Source organism: Eulemur rufifrons, chromosome 7, assembly GCF_041146395.1.
Source record: "Eulemur rufifrons isolate Redbay chromosome 7, OSU_ERuf_1, whole genome shotgun sequence".
NCBI classification, from domain to species: domain Eukaryota; kingdom Metazoa; phylum Chordata; class Mammalia; order Primates; family Lemuridae; genus Eulemur; species Eulemur rufifrons.
In genome coordinates, this window is record NC_090989.1 from 86171547 (window position 1) to 86187162 (window position 15616).

Genomic DNA, 15616 nt, shown 5'->3' on the forward strand with positions numbered 1-15616 from the left:
TGTTCTCTCCCTCTCTCTTACTCAGGCTTAGAATAAGTCTCCTTGAAGATAGAGGTTATGGGGCTGAATAAAGTGAGTGTCTATTGAATCATCGTTTTAGAGATGGAAATGATTTTGGAAATTACCCACAGATTTTCATATAATGATGTGGAAACACTGCATAGCTTGCCTAACTGGCTGGAGAAATGGGACAGAGAGGAGGTTCTTTCCAATACTCAACCTTTCTTTGCCCACCTAACCCCAGGGGAATCCTAAAAACAACCTGAAATAAGACTCTCACAGTCACTGAATCCCTAAATCAATCAATTCTTCCCTAACATCCTGTCCCAAATTGGCTCTTTCCTCTTCATTTCTGATAGCAACATGTCAAACCATGTTCTTAGCATCCCATGCCTTTCTTATCCCAGAATCTTCCTGAAGTTTTCTGCTCTCTCCTGACTCCAGTGCACCCTGTCAAGAGCACCACACAAATCTTTCTAAAAACACAAATGTCTACATGGCTTTCTCTGTGTGTGAAAAACAAAGCCCATCCCTCTCAACAGAGCCTTTAAGGGACTCCATAATTTGATCCTACCTACCTTTCCATAACCATGAACCCAATAACCATTCAAACTATTCTACTTCTTCTTCTCCACTCTGCAGCATACCCCGCAACAACCACTCCTTTGTGTCTTGTCTTTCTTCACACTGTCCTCCTAGAAATACTCCCTAATTTAATGGGCACACTACCATTCCCTCAAGCCCAGATAATTCTCTCTCTTTCCCTATGAAGTATTTCCTGATTGCCACAGGATAATTCTCTATCTCTTCACTGAATTCCAAAAGCACTTCTTGGCAGTAGCATTTATAGGGTACTTTGCATTAGTAGTCTGCATTTTTATTTAATTTGTGATTTATGTATTTTACCTCTTGAATTAGAGAGAGATTAAGCTCCTTGTAGGTAGGGATCTTATATTGCAGTTTCCAGCAGTCTTGCACAGAGCAATGTTCAATGAGGGTTTGTTTATAACAATCGCAGTCAGCTTTAGATGTAACATCATAGGATTAAAAATCTTTGAATCATTTGGTGCAAAATTGTGGGGAAAATTCTTCTGCATGGTCCAAAAGTAATAATATATTTAATATTTAGTGGCACATTCATTGAGACAGTGTCATTTGGGAAATGATCCAAATAACAAATGCAGCAGTTGGCTTTATACAGTAAATTTCTGTTAACAACTTTCTTAAAAGGCAAATCACTTTTGACTTCTTTCTTATATATTTGATGAGAACTCTCATAATACCAATGAGATTCTTATGTGAATAACATCTCCAAAGACTGTTTAACATAAAAAAAATTGAACCCTGTTCACCAAATGTTCTTGTACAATGTAACAATTTTATCTTTTCTCTATAAAATTGTAGTTATAAATAATCAATCCACTTTTCATTTTCTTAAACTGCACATCATTTTTTCACACCCAAATTTTTTACTTTGAACATTCTACCCCCAAAGAATTGAGAGTAAAATTGCATTGTAGTTTTGAAATGAAGTGGGATGGTTTGTCATATATTTCATAAATGAAGTAAAAATTTGTAACAATTTTGAGACAATCTTCAGATACATCAAAATGAAATTACTTAATCTATTTACATTGCTTGACATGTATAAATTAATAAAGCTAAGGAAAAGAATGGCAGACATGTATCCCTTCAATAAAAATAGTAATAATTTAGTAAAATGGCAAGATATTGAGCCAAAAACTTTCATTCTAAAGTTTATTATGAGTTAGAACATTATTGTAATCAACATTTTGAAGCTTGCACAGCAAGAAAACAGTATCGCTAACAGGAAAAAAAAATCATTTATTTAATCACTATGTTGGGGACAGACAAATATTTACTTTTCCACTCAAAATATATAATAAAGTAAATTGAATTCATAAATATTATTGATGGGATAATAAAAAGTTTACTAGATGCAGAATTCAGACCATAAAGGATTTTCCATACCTAGTGCAAGTGCCAAGAAAGGCAAATGGGAAAAGTTTATTATATCATAATATATAAATGATTTTTATTAATTTCTGATGTTTTCTTAAATTAGAAGTAAAGGAAATAGAATAATTTACTAAATATATTTTAGAAACATGATTTACCTACTTTAAAACTTAATGCTTAATGGATTTAATAATGTTTGATTATTCTCTTTAGCAGCTATTACATGTGCCATCACTATATTTACTTAATTATCTTGTTCATTCTGTTTCCTCATTTCTATTACTAGAATATACCTCATCAGAGAATATGTTTTTAATGTCAGGTGACTACAGGTGACTACTATGTCTCTGATGCTTAAAAGAATATGTGGATCAATTAGTTCCAATTTAATGGTGAGTACAAGTGATGTTTGTTTTTCCATTCTTGTGATACTTCACTTAGAAGAATGGGCTTCAGTTCCATCCAGGTGTACAAGAGGTATTAATTCACTATTTTTGTTTTATAGCTGAGTAGTACTCCACAGTATACATATACCACATTTTATTAATCCACTCATGTATTGATGGGCACTTGGGTTGTTTCCACATTTTACGATTGTGAATTGTGCTGCTATAAACATTTGAGTGCAGGTGTCATTTTTATAGAATGTCTTTTTTTCCTTTGGGTAAATACCCAGTAGTGGGATTGCTGGATCACATGGTAGTTCTACTTTTAGTTCTCTGAGGTGTCTCCATACTACTTTCCACAGAGGTTGTACTAGTTTGCAGTCCCACTAGCAGTGTATGAGTGTTCCCATCTCTCCACATCCCTGTCAACATTTGTTGTTTTGGGACTTTTTGAGAAAAAGCCATTCTCACTAGAGTTAAGTGGTATCTCATTGTGGTTTTGATTTGCATTTCCCTGATGATTAGAGATGTTGAACATTTTTTCATGTTTGTTGGCTATTAGTCTATCTTCTTTTGAAAACTTTCTGTTCATGTCTTTTGCCCACTTTTTAGTGGGGTTGTGTGATTTTTTCTTGCTGATTGCTTGAGTTCTTTATAGATTCTAGCTATCAGCCCTTTATCGGATATAGAGCATGCAAATATTTTCTCCCATTCTGTAGGTTGCCTATTCACTCTAATGATTATTTCCTTGGCTATGCAGAAGCTTTTTAATTTGATCAGGTCCCATTTATTTATTTTTGTTGTTGCTGTTATGTGCACATACGGAAATAACATTCATTGGAAATCAAGCAGGTGGGAGGGAGGGGGAGGGGATGGGTAAATTCACACCTAATGGGTACAATACACACTATCTGGGGGATGGTCACATTTGTAACCTTAACTCAAATGGTACCAAAGCAATTTACATAACCAAAGTGTTTGTACCCCTGTAATATTCTGAAATATAAAAAAAGGAAATTAATCAAGAGAGTGGAAGTGAGGAGCAGAGGGGAATAAATCAACCTAAGAGGTAAAATGAAAACTATTTGGGGGACAAGCATACCTATAGCCATGACTCAAACATTATAAAAACAATTCATATAACCTAAAGCATTGGTACCCACTTAACATTTTGAAATTTAAAAAAAGTGGAAAAAAAAAATACATGGAGTATACAAAGTGCCTTAAAAAAAATCTACTCTAGTAAATGAATATTTTTCAAAGTCTTATAATACCGAATCAAAGAGTTAAAATATGTAAAATTTAGACTTTAAATGTGAATTTGAGTTTAAAATCATAAAGGAAAATCACCAAATATCAGATGTGAAAAAGGCCTTCTTACTAGGGTCATCTCATTTCATAGATGTAGACATTAAGAGATTATGTGACTTGTCAGATCACAGAACTTTGGTACTAGAAATCACCTTTAACCTCATGCAGTCCAAATATTCAGGTGTTTAGGGTTACTCAATCCATGTTTTAATATCTGCAGTGACAGTGCTTTCATTGCCTTGTAAAAGCATGTTAGTCTTTTAGGAACACTATTTGTTAGAACTTCTTTCTCATATGCAATTAGGATTTCTAGACCTATGCAACAGTTCGTATGTCCTAGTTATATCCTTTGGTCAAACACAGTATGTCTAGTCCAGGGTTTATCATGAGAAAAGGCAGGGGACAAACAGGTGTTTTTTCCTGTTTTGTGAAAGCAAGAGAATTGTTTTACCCACAACTCTCATTCATAAAAGGCCACAAATTTAGAATTTTACACTACATTAAAATTATATATATACATATATACATATTGAAATATATGAATACCTATACATGTATAAAATATGTATATATACAAGCACTTATATATTAAATTGTTACAGACATATACACACTATAGATACATATACAGGAAGGCGTATGTATTTATATTTTGTATCTTATAGAAGAATCAGTTAAAGAAAAACATTTAAAATATGTTATATTCTTTTCAACTCCATTTTCCCTTTGTTTATTTTCTACTATATCAGGAAATTCAAAACCAAAACCATGTTGTACTTGCCTCATCTTCCAAGAGTCTAAATGTAATCCCCCTTACATTACTAAATGTAATCCTCCCATGTGATAATTGTTAAAATGTTTTCAGAAAGCACTCCATTGTGACTCTTCAACCAAATACCCCTAATCCCTCAGTTGTTTCAAGATGCATCTAAATTACACCCTCTCTAAAATATTAAACTTATTTAATTCCTTCATAAAATTTAGTGAATTAAACACAACAATCTAGATGTGATCTTACTAGGACAAAATAGCATGGGCCTGTCTCCTGATCCATTCAAGAAAAGACATTTCTCTCAGTGCAACCTATAATTCCATTTGCTTTTTCATTAGCCAAATCACATTTGACTCATATTGAAATTAACGTAAAAAAAAGCTTAGCCATTTTCTGTATGCTAGTGCTAAACCAAGTTTCCTTTATTCTATATTTATGCAGCTGAATTTTTCTTTGGGGGAGTGAGATAGTCCACTATTGTAGACAAAACTTCTTTACAGTTTCCTTTTAAACAGTGTTATGTTCACAGAAGGTACACATTCTGAAAATTAAACATAGAAATGTAATTAAGGGCAAAAATATAAATTTTGAACAAAGTATCCTACCTATAAAAACCAGGTGGCACCTGCTGCACCAGGAAGCTTTTCTCCATGTCTTGGAGAATGTCATTCAGCATCCGGACACGGACAGGAGCTCTCTCCTTGGGATCATTAGCAGGTCGCATCTCATCTGACTGAAAGAGTTCCGCACTCTCCCGCAGGCGTGATGCCAGTGCTAGTAGTTGACGAGTGTTGGGTTGATCACCTTGAGAAGATAAATGAGCCCATTTCAAAGGAAACATTCTTAAAGGAGCAAAATAAGCATTTTATAATTATGACTCTAAATTATAAGCCAGACAGACCACTGAAGACAGAGGGGATTTTCACTGACAGTTCTCTTCTTTCTGTCACTTGAAAAAAACAAGAGGATAAGTATTTGAATCTTACCAGGAAAAAGATTCAACATCAACTAAACTTTAATAATATATTTATTCTGCTCAAAGTATTCATTCTAAACTTATTTTTTATATTCTACTGAATTCAGTTTACTGCTACTACTAATTATAATGTTAAATATGTACAATACTTATTGTAGAGAGATTGTTGTTCCAGGCACTATATAATAATGATTAACCTTGTATTGTCATGTCCATTTCATAGAAGCTGAGAATAAAGTAAGGTAAACCAATTGCCGTAAGTCATCAAACAAATAACAGGCCAGAATTAGAAGACTTGTCTTTCTGAATCAAAAATTCATGCTCACCATGGAGTATCCTGTATTTCAGAAAAAATAATGTAAATAGAGTTTTAAATTTTTTCTTCTGAGAACATAAAATATGTTACTACGTGTTGTTATGTGTCTATGGGCTCTTTGTTATTTACTAGAAATTTCCTGTAATGTGAAGTTAAATACATCTTTGACTTAATACACTGAAAACTATTCCAGGTAATGTTTGTATTGTTTTGTTTTGCTCTTGAAAACATTTTTGCTTGTTTTTGTTTCTTTTCCTTTTGTTTCTTGGTATAACTTACTGAAAGTCATTCTGATATGGTCACAAAAGTTCTACAGGATATTTTTTTGACTAAGAAAAAGGCAACGTTAGTGTAGCAGTCCACTGGACCCTGGAGCGAGTCCACCCAAGTTCAAATCGCTGCTCTGCTACTTTGCCTCTGTGTGATATTGGTAAAGTGACTGAGCCTCCATGTCGTCATCTGTAAAATGAATATAATAATGGCACCTACTTCATAGATTTGTTATTAGGATTAAATGATTAATATTCATAAAGCAGTTCCCAGCTAATGTGATTTGAGACCTTGCTTAACAACTATTCTTTCATCATACCATGAGAGGGGTATTCCCTCATCATCTTTTTCCACATATCCTACCATTAGAATCAGTCTTTAAGTGAGACAACATTTAGTGGTGGCATCAAGAAACCAGGTACAACTGGCTCCCACAAGGTCAGCACATCGCTACAGAAAATTACTTCAAGTCAAGGTAATGAATGAACACGGAGCTGGAAAACCTAAGTTGGCAGTCCTGAGAGGATAGCAGCGAGACAGGCAGATGGAGGAATGAAAGAAGGCCTTATGGGGCCTTCACTGGGGAGAGTCTTAGGCAAAAAGGAAAGATCACCAAAGGATGAAGTCCAAGAGTTCCGGGTTCCCAGTTTTCCATTATGAAAATACAGATTCCTAGACCTGCTAAATCTCTCTAGGGGTACAGCTCAAGGATCTTTATTTCAATATGCTACTCAGATTATTCTATACTTTTTAAAGTATAAGAAATACTATAGAAAGACAGTATGCTAAGAAAAGAAACACTAGATTATGTGGATGCATACCTATGCATTAAATGTGTCTGTCATCAAATTACCAAACTCTAATATAATGATCTTTATTATTTCTCACCTTCATTTGATGAAGACTGTTTTACATATCAATTTCATTAGATCTCAGCACAGTGCTGACCCTCAATAATTTTTTACTAAATAAATAAAGCAGATTTAATAAAGTATGATTAGAGAAAAAATCCAATAGCAAAAGAAAATTATGTAAAGTGATAAGTGCTTTATGAGGGCTACAAAGAGATGCACAGGTAGGCTTACACAGAGTGTTCTTAGAAAACATAATAATTTTTTCTAATTTCACATATCGACAAATCAAGTTAAACACTGTGGTAGAAAAAGAAATAATACTTGAAGTTAATATGTAGCTCCCTGGTCACTGAACTTCTTGTTTTTTAAATAATTTTAGAGATAGAGTCTCACTGTCACCCAGGCTGGTGCAGAGTAGCATGAGCGTAGCTCACCACAGCCTCCAACTCCTGATCTCAAGCAATCTTCCTGCCTTGGCCTCCCAAAGTGCTAGGATTACAGGTGTGAGCCAATGAGCCCAGCCCTGAACTTAACAACATGAAAAAAATCAACTGTAGAAATTCACAAGGTTTTGGCATTTGATGTTTCCAAAGTGCATTCCACGTTCATTAATTATCTTATTTGACAAGAAGAGGTATTTTTGTTCATTTTGAAAATCTAGCCCTTAAATAACATACTCAATGCCATTTTATGAAAATATGGTTTATCTTAAATTATGATGGTTCTCCAAAGTTAATGTATAGCGAACTTTGAGGGAATATCTTTACACAAGGAAAGAATAAGATGGATAAGGCACATTTAGATTACACTAAAATTGAAAGACTGAACAACAGAAAAAACGAGTTCGACATCCTTGAGAGTCTTCTATTTAAGAAAGAAAAATCTGTTCTGATCTAAAGTACACTACAGAATTGAACACATTACTACTGAATCAAGTGAGACAAATTGTACCATTCTACCTTATTTATCTTTAAATGAATTTATCTTTCATGGTAGTGCAGATGTAGAGAATTGACAGCTTTAGGAACCGGTTAGTTACAGAAAGGACCCTGATAGTGGAAACCTGCCACCCACCACAAACCATGTGCATTATTTCCAGGGTATGAGGTTAGAAATTGAAAAGTGGCTCCATTTTCAATGTTCACGCAATCATTTTGATATATAAATGATACTCCAAAGATTCCTATCAGCCATTTCTCTGCCAATTAGAGCTTGCTGGGCCCTTTAAATAAGACCCAGAATGAAATGCTACCTTCTCTACTTAAGCTTTGTGACTCCAAATGATCGATCCTTCATGCTTCTTAGGATCCCTAGAATATCAGCTTTGTGAGAGAATGGATTTTTGGCTGTTTTGTTCACCGCCATTTCCCTAGCACCTAAAAGTGCCAGGCATATCATGTAATCAATGAATGACTGAATTATGTATTTTTATCTCATAGCATCTGTAATATTTTTACCCAAATCTGTCTTGTCTCTCTTCTCTTCTTTACTGAAAAGAACCTCACAAGACCAGCAAATATGTTTTTATCTGTCTTTGTAACTTCAGATTCTATTACTAGCACAGTATCTGTTCTATGGCAGTTATTTACCAAAAAAATTGGCCGGGCGCGGTGGCTCACGCCTGTAATCCTAGCACTCTGGGAGGCCGAGGTGGGCGGATCGTTTGAGCTCAGGAGTTCGAGACCAGCCTGAGCAAGAGCGAGACCCCACCTCTACTAAAAATAGAAAGAAATTATATGGACAGCTAAAAATATATATAGAAAAAATTAGCCGGGCATGGTGGCGCATGCCTGTAGTCCCAGCTACTCGGGAGGCTGAGACAGGAGGATCGCTTGAGCTCAGGAGTCTGAGGTTGCTGTGAGCTAGGCTGATGCCACGGCACTCACTCTAGCCTGGGCAACAGAGTGAGACTCTGTCTCAAAAAAAAAAAAAAAAAAAAAAAAAAAATTGTTGAGTGAATGTTGAATTATACGATAATGTCTTTTTTGAGATGCATTATTACATTAAACAATGTCCACAAAATCATTCAGGGAGATATTTGGTGCATAATGAGCATCAGCAAATACTATTTCCTTTACTTTCTTGCTTAAAATCAATTATAATTGCAAACAAAAAAACTAAGAAAAAAGATTATTGTAGGGTAATAAGTTAAATTAAACTAAATTGTTAAAATATGCCCTACAAATCCATAAAATATAAGGATATATAAAATTTTACTCAAGTATAGAAAATATCAGAGAACAGAGGACTAACTGAGGCTGCTCACAGTTCAGGTTTAAAAAATAAGTCTATTTGACCAAAATAATTAACTGGAAACTAGAGACTTCTCTCATAGGGTTAATATAATTACCTTTAAGTTAAATACATGGAGTCCAAAGACAAGGACCTAATATCAAAAGATATATAAGAGCCTGTTCTACTTAATTACTATTAATGAATTCTTGAATAAGTTACTTAATACTACTGTTCTTCAGCTTCTTTGGAGGAAATAGTTACTTCATTTTCTAAGTGCACAAATTACTATAAATGCAAGTTACTATTAGAGTACACAAACTAAACACAAGTTACTACTAACTCATTTTTAAAGGGCATGGAAAAACTACTGTAGCAGGTTTACAGATGAGTTTATTCTCAGAGATGTCATTCCATATCATGTTCCCAATCTATGACCCCAAATATTTCACACTCCTCCCCATATATGCTTTAATAAGGATTTTCAATTTTATTTTGCAGTGCCTATGAATTTGGAGCTATTTGTCTTTCCATTGGCTGGTATCTCAAACCTCTGAAGAACAAGGAAAGGAATAATATAAAGGGTAAAGGTTTAAAACAGACAACTTTTAAAAATGAGTCCTTTATATCTCTGCTCCTGGTAAAAAGCTAACCATTAATAAATTTTTTATAGTACAGTAGAGCATACTGCTTTATCATAAATATTGAAAATCAAGCTTAATATTATACAAAATAATTGAGACTCCCTACTGAAATTATCTTAATATTATTTAAGAGACAATTGAAATGTACTTCTAAATTTTAAACAGAGTTTGTGTTTATTTTTTTCTATTCCCTTCATCTCAACGTTAAAAGCATTTATTCAGTAAGCACTTATTGAGCCCTATTTTGTGCATTATTCTGTAAAGTACTGAGAAAGAAGCAAAGACATATAAGATTAAATCTCTGATCTTACAAAGTTCCTGATGTAGTTAGAAATGTATATAATACAGCTAAATATACAATAAATGTCACATGAGATAAATGTTCGTGAAGATGACTTAAGAGTTCATTGTGTATAAAAACGTTCTGAGTAGAACCCATGGAAGAAGTAAAACTTTAGAGATAGATCACGGAATTGCCTAAAAATCAAGGGGATCTCAAGTGAGCTCTTAAAAATTCTGGCACTATCTACCCAAAGCACTTGAGTAAGAGTATTCCATTTGTAAACAACAATATTGATGTCTTCTCTTCCTCTTCCCTCAGTCCTCACCCTTCTGGAGGATGAATCTACCTCTAACCCAAACCTTTTCATTTTTCTAGATTGTTATGGAAAGAATCAAGGCAGATATTCTAAGAAGCATTAATGTTTTTTTGTGTGTGTTTGTTTTTGTTTTTTTTTTAATGGTCATTTCTTTTTTTATTCTTATTTCAGCATATTGTGGGAGTACAAAAGTTTAGATTACGTATATCGCCCTTGCCAACCCCCACCCCAAGTCAGAGCTTCAAACCTGTCCATCCCCTAGACAGTGCGCATCGCACTCATTATGTATATATACACCCATCCCCTCCCCCCCACATCTGCCGGACACCTGATCAATGTAAGAAACAATGGTGATATAGCACCTCTTGTATTTTCCTGGAAAGAGTTGGAACCCATTCTACTAAGTGAAGTATCCCAAGAATGGAAAAATAAGCACCACATATACTCACCATCAAATTGGTTTCACTGATCATCACCTAAGAGCACATTTAAGCATTAATGTTCATTGAATAGGAGGAAGGAAGGAAGGAAGGGAGGGAGGGAGGGAGGGAGGGAGGGAGGGGAAGGGAGGAAGGGAGAGAGAGAGGGTTGTTAGTCAATTGATATTGAAATGCATATTGAAATCTAGGCAGGACAATTCATGAAAGATTCTAAGATTTAGTAGAGAAAACAAATCCCTACCACTCAGGTAATTTCCTGCCTTCTAGCTAGCTAACCATCACCCTGCATCATCCTCCCCTCAAGACAGTTCATGAGGCAGTGTGGTGTAGCAGAAAGCATGGGGGCTTTGGAATCTGACAAATCTAGATTCAGATCCTGTTATAATAAATATATACACCTCGGTAAGACACAAAACCCCTCTGACATTCAGTTTATGAATCTCTAAATTGGACTTAATCTCCAGCTCAGGGCATGGAGGTAGAGTAAGGTAAAATATTACAACAAATGTAAGGCACTTAGCACCATAACTGGGGCTTGGGGGAGTGACTTCTAAAATGCCAAATTGCTTCCAGAAACTGTATTCCTCCTGAAAATTCTCAATGTAGGATCCCCACACACCTTCCAGTGGTAGCTCAGAAGCTCAAAATTACTTTGTATATGTCATATCTACTTAAGGACGCTAAGATTTCTGAGCAAGACCATTAACTACAATGCTGACTGCACTCACTGAATCTGTACATATTCGAACCTGTGAGTACCTGGGATCTACACAAACTACATTTTACTTGAGGTACTTCAAAACTTGATAAGTGCTGTGCTTTGAATGTTTGCACCGTCAAAAACTCATATTGAAATGTAATTGTCAACGTAATGGAATTGGAAGGTGGGGCCTTTAAGAGGTGGTTAGGCCATGAGGGCTCTGCCCTCATGGGTGGGTTTAACACCTTTTAAAAAGGATTTTTGGGAGTGGGTTATCTCTCTTTGCTCTTCTGTTCTTCTGCCACGTGAGGAACAGTGTTCCTCCCTTCCAGAGATGCAGCCATCCTGCAAGCAGAGGATGGGCCCTCAACAGACATCAAACCTGCTAACACCTTGACCTTGAACTTTCCAACCTCCAGAACTGTGGGAAATACATTTCCATTGTTTATAAATTAGGTAGTCTCAGGTATTCTGTTATAGTAGCACAAAACACACTAAGACAATGAGTTTCAACTTGGCATACACTCCTGTGTATTAAGTCTGTTCTACAACTTCCTGGACAAATTTATAACTTTCCTATTTTAAAGAGTGATTTTATTGCCTACTATTGCAATCTCTTCAGAGTTTCACATTCCAAAAACTTTTAAATGTTTTTGGTTTATTTCCATTTTTCTATCTTTTAGTTCTATTTTGTGGCTGTATTTTTAAAGACCCACTCAATTTTATTTTAAATGAAAAGAGAAATGTACTGGTCATACTCTGAAAGTACATTTTTGTATCAAACAAACATAGCATTTTTATTTAATAGTGTTTCACAGAACCTATTCTTCTATGGATGAGCTTATCACAGTATTAAAGGTGCTAACAATTGCATAATCACATCTTAGACTTCACTGATTTATGGTGACAAGAAAAAGTGTGATTTATGTTCCACATAATACTATGGTTAAAAGAAGAATAGAAGATTATTTTGGGGGGAAAATGTATGTTACCTAATGTCATCTTAAAAATATCTTGTGGTATCACTAAAGAGAAAAAGGAAATTGCTAATATGATTTCAGCCAGGGGAAACAGCATTCCTCTATGATCCTACATTTTCTATTCTTCATGCTGCCTTCTTTAGTACAAATCACAACCACTCATCTCAGCTGGCTATTTAAAAATATTAAACAAACAGAACTCAGGTAGAAAAAGAAATATGGGAGCTAGTTCATTATTGATACTCACATAATCTAACATTGATTTTATAATGCATAGATAGAAGTATATTACTTAAAGATGAAATATGCCAGAAGACAATGGAGAATTAGGGCTAAACTGAATGCAATAGAAACCCTATTACAAAGATGCCAAAGTGCTATGTTTACAGGTATTAGGTTAGCCACTTTTTAAAAATAGGCAACATATTTCTGCATTCTAAAGATTATCCAATAATCCAAGTAGCCAAGGCCTTTCAACAGGTTGCATGGAGTGGATTCTCCCTACAGTGTCTGTCTGCCTATTGCAGAAATAGAACCAAGGGCTCTTTTTATGACCTGCAGATACTCTCACTGCATTATGTTTCTAACCACAAGATCTGGCTACTGGCTGCTTTGAAGGGTAAGCCAAAGCATTCTTGAATGAAATAAATTCGCATAGAATTCATTTTTATCATTCCCCTAAAGCAGAAATTGGAACTATATACTTAATGACACACATGGTATTAACTATATATTGGCTAAACCAGGAAACTGAAAAAAAAAAGGGCTTAACTAAATTTAATCAAAATGAAGTCAAGGGTACTTTATGTTCTATTATAAGCCAAGATTAAAAATTATCTTTATAATTCAAACAAGCAAACAACTTTGAAAGTGTGTCAGTGAAGCAACACTCACAGAATAATGGATTGTGGCCCTATCCTGTCATGGGCTAAGGCTTTATCCTGAAAATACACCGCAGGAAAAAAAATTACAATACAATAGACTGTTACTATGATAGGAGAGCAGGAAAATGAGAAGTCACTAATAGATTTCAATCAATGTAGTGTCACAATAAGATGTAGGAAACAGAAAAGAAACCTCCAAAGGAATTTGAATAAAGAACTAGGAGTAGAGAAGGAAAGATTCACAAAGAGAGCCTATAAGAATAGCAACAAACTGTGAGACAGAATATAAACCAATAAAAACATACAATTCTGAGGAATACAAAAGGGACAATAATTAAGGGATATTATGCGATAAAATGAGAATTCAAAGAGAAATAGTGGGAAAGAAAAACTAGTTTTGGGAAGCAAACACTGACAATGTGGGACAATCAGATTTTCTTACAGGCCCAGCTACCCCAAATCCTTTCTTAAACTAGGTATGGATAATCAATAAATGAAATACAATCTTTAATATAGTTATGCAGTCAGAATCCATACAAAAATATAATGGAGACTGAGACTCAACATATTTTTAGGAATCTGCCCCCAGTAGATGGCCAGTCTCTTATCAAAGTACTCTATTCTAGCAAACAAGGTAAAGCATTTTTCAGAGAATGCTTTTGAGTTTAAGTCTTCGTTACACTAAAAAGATAAGTTTCAGAAATGCCGATTGAGGTCAAACATCTACAAATGTAGCATGTACATATTTCCCATGGGAACAAAATCTTCCCTTGGATTTGCTTAGATTTAGGCAGGCTGCCTTGGACTTCTCAGAGAGGGCATAGGACTGAGTGAGTATCCTTTGTACTTCATTCACTACCTGTAGGGCCAGCCCACAGATGGAATTGGCAGTAATTAAAGTAAAGATTGCAGACAGATGGGCTGAGAACTAGAATCATGCTATTTATATGCTCATAACTTAATTTTGGTAATTGGGAAATTCATTTTTTATTTCTCAGAAAAAAATCTCACACATTAGAGGAGTGTCAATCACTTATAATTGTACAAAAGAACCAAGTAACATTTAAAATTGAAACTACAAATCTAACAGGACACAGTAGTAGTGCCCTAGTAGTATCACCACCTTGAAATACTATCCCTCCTTCTAAAATGAAGTGATTGACACTAATGAATTATCAGAGCTAATAAAAAAAGGAAAAAAAAGATCAAATCCACATTGTCAGTTATTCAAAGAAGAGGAGGAAATGCTGCCAACAACTACTTTACATTTAGTGAGACAATGTGTGTGGCAACAAGCCACATAGTTCAAAATTGTATTTCCTGCTGAGTCTGGCTTGCACTAAATAAATGTACATAGGTAGATCAAGTGAAAATTACTTTTACTTTATTTGATCATATGAGGTCTTTACAATAATGCTAAATAATTAACATTCAGAATTCTGACAAAGAAAAATAGCAGACATGAAACACAAAGCATCAGAATTATATAGTCAGTTATTTTAAAGTGCTATTTTATACATAAAGAAGTGGATAAAGTGAGAACAGTAAACTGGTAAGACTATTAAGTGCTCACTCTTTAGTTTGCCTCCAGGTTCAAGGGTGTGGTAGTTCTTTATTTATTTTTGATACCTCCCTCTGCCCCTGCAAACTAGTACAACTGCATTATAAATGCAGTTTTGGGACATACAGTGAGACCTCCATATCTGTGGGTTCTGCGTCCATGGATTCAACCAACCATGGATGGAAAATATTCAGGAAAAAAAATTGATGGTTGCACTTGTACTCAATACGTGCAGACTTTTTCTCATCATTATTTCCTAAACAATACAGTATAACAACTATGCACACAGCATTTACATAGGATTAGATGTTATAAGTAATCTAGAGATGATTTGAAGTATAAGGGAGGATGTGGATAGGTTATATGCACATACTAGGCAGTTTTATATAAGGAACTTGAGCATCTGTAATGTTTAGTATCCATGGGGGGTCCTGGAATCAATCCCCCAAGGATACTGAGGGACAACTGTATTTTTCTTTGTCACAAGTACATCTGAAGTATATAAGCTATCTTATCAGTCACTATTTACACTAGATCTCCATACACCACAAATAAATATTCATTCTCTATTATGTGTTTGGCATTGGCCAAATATTAAGAGCCAAGGTCACTCAGTCAAAATGAGCTTTCAAGAACTATTCAATAAATCAACTCAAAAAAATTATTCACTGGTAAATTATCCTTCTTTCTGGTGGTTGTGAGAACGGCAGA

At 34.8% G+C, this 15616-nt stretch overlaps 1 protein-coding gene across 1 annotated transcript in view; it reads right to left on the reverse strand.

The window, feature by feature from the left end:
• The window catches only part of NAALADL2 (N-acetylated alpha-linked acidic dipeptidase like 2), an 899092-nt gene that overhangs the window by 42764 nt on the left and 840712 nt on the right, over positions 1 to 15616 (reverse strand). The window contains exon 13 of the mRNA XM_069471997.1: positions 5055 to 5253. Coding sequence (XP_069328098.1) covers positions 5055 to 5253 — 199 coding nt within the window. The remainder of the gene's footprint in view (positions 1 to 5054; positions 5254 to 15616) is intronic.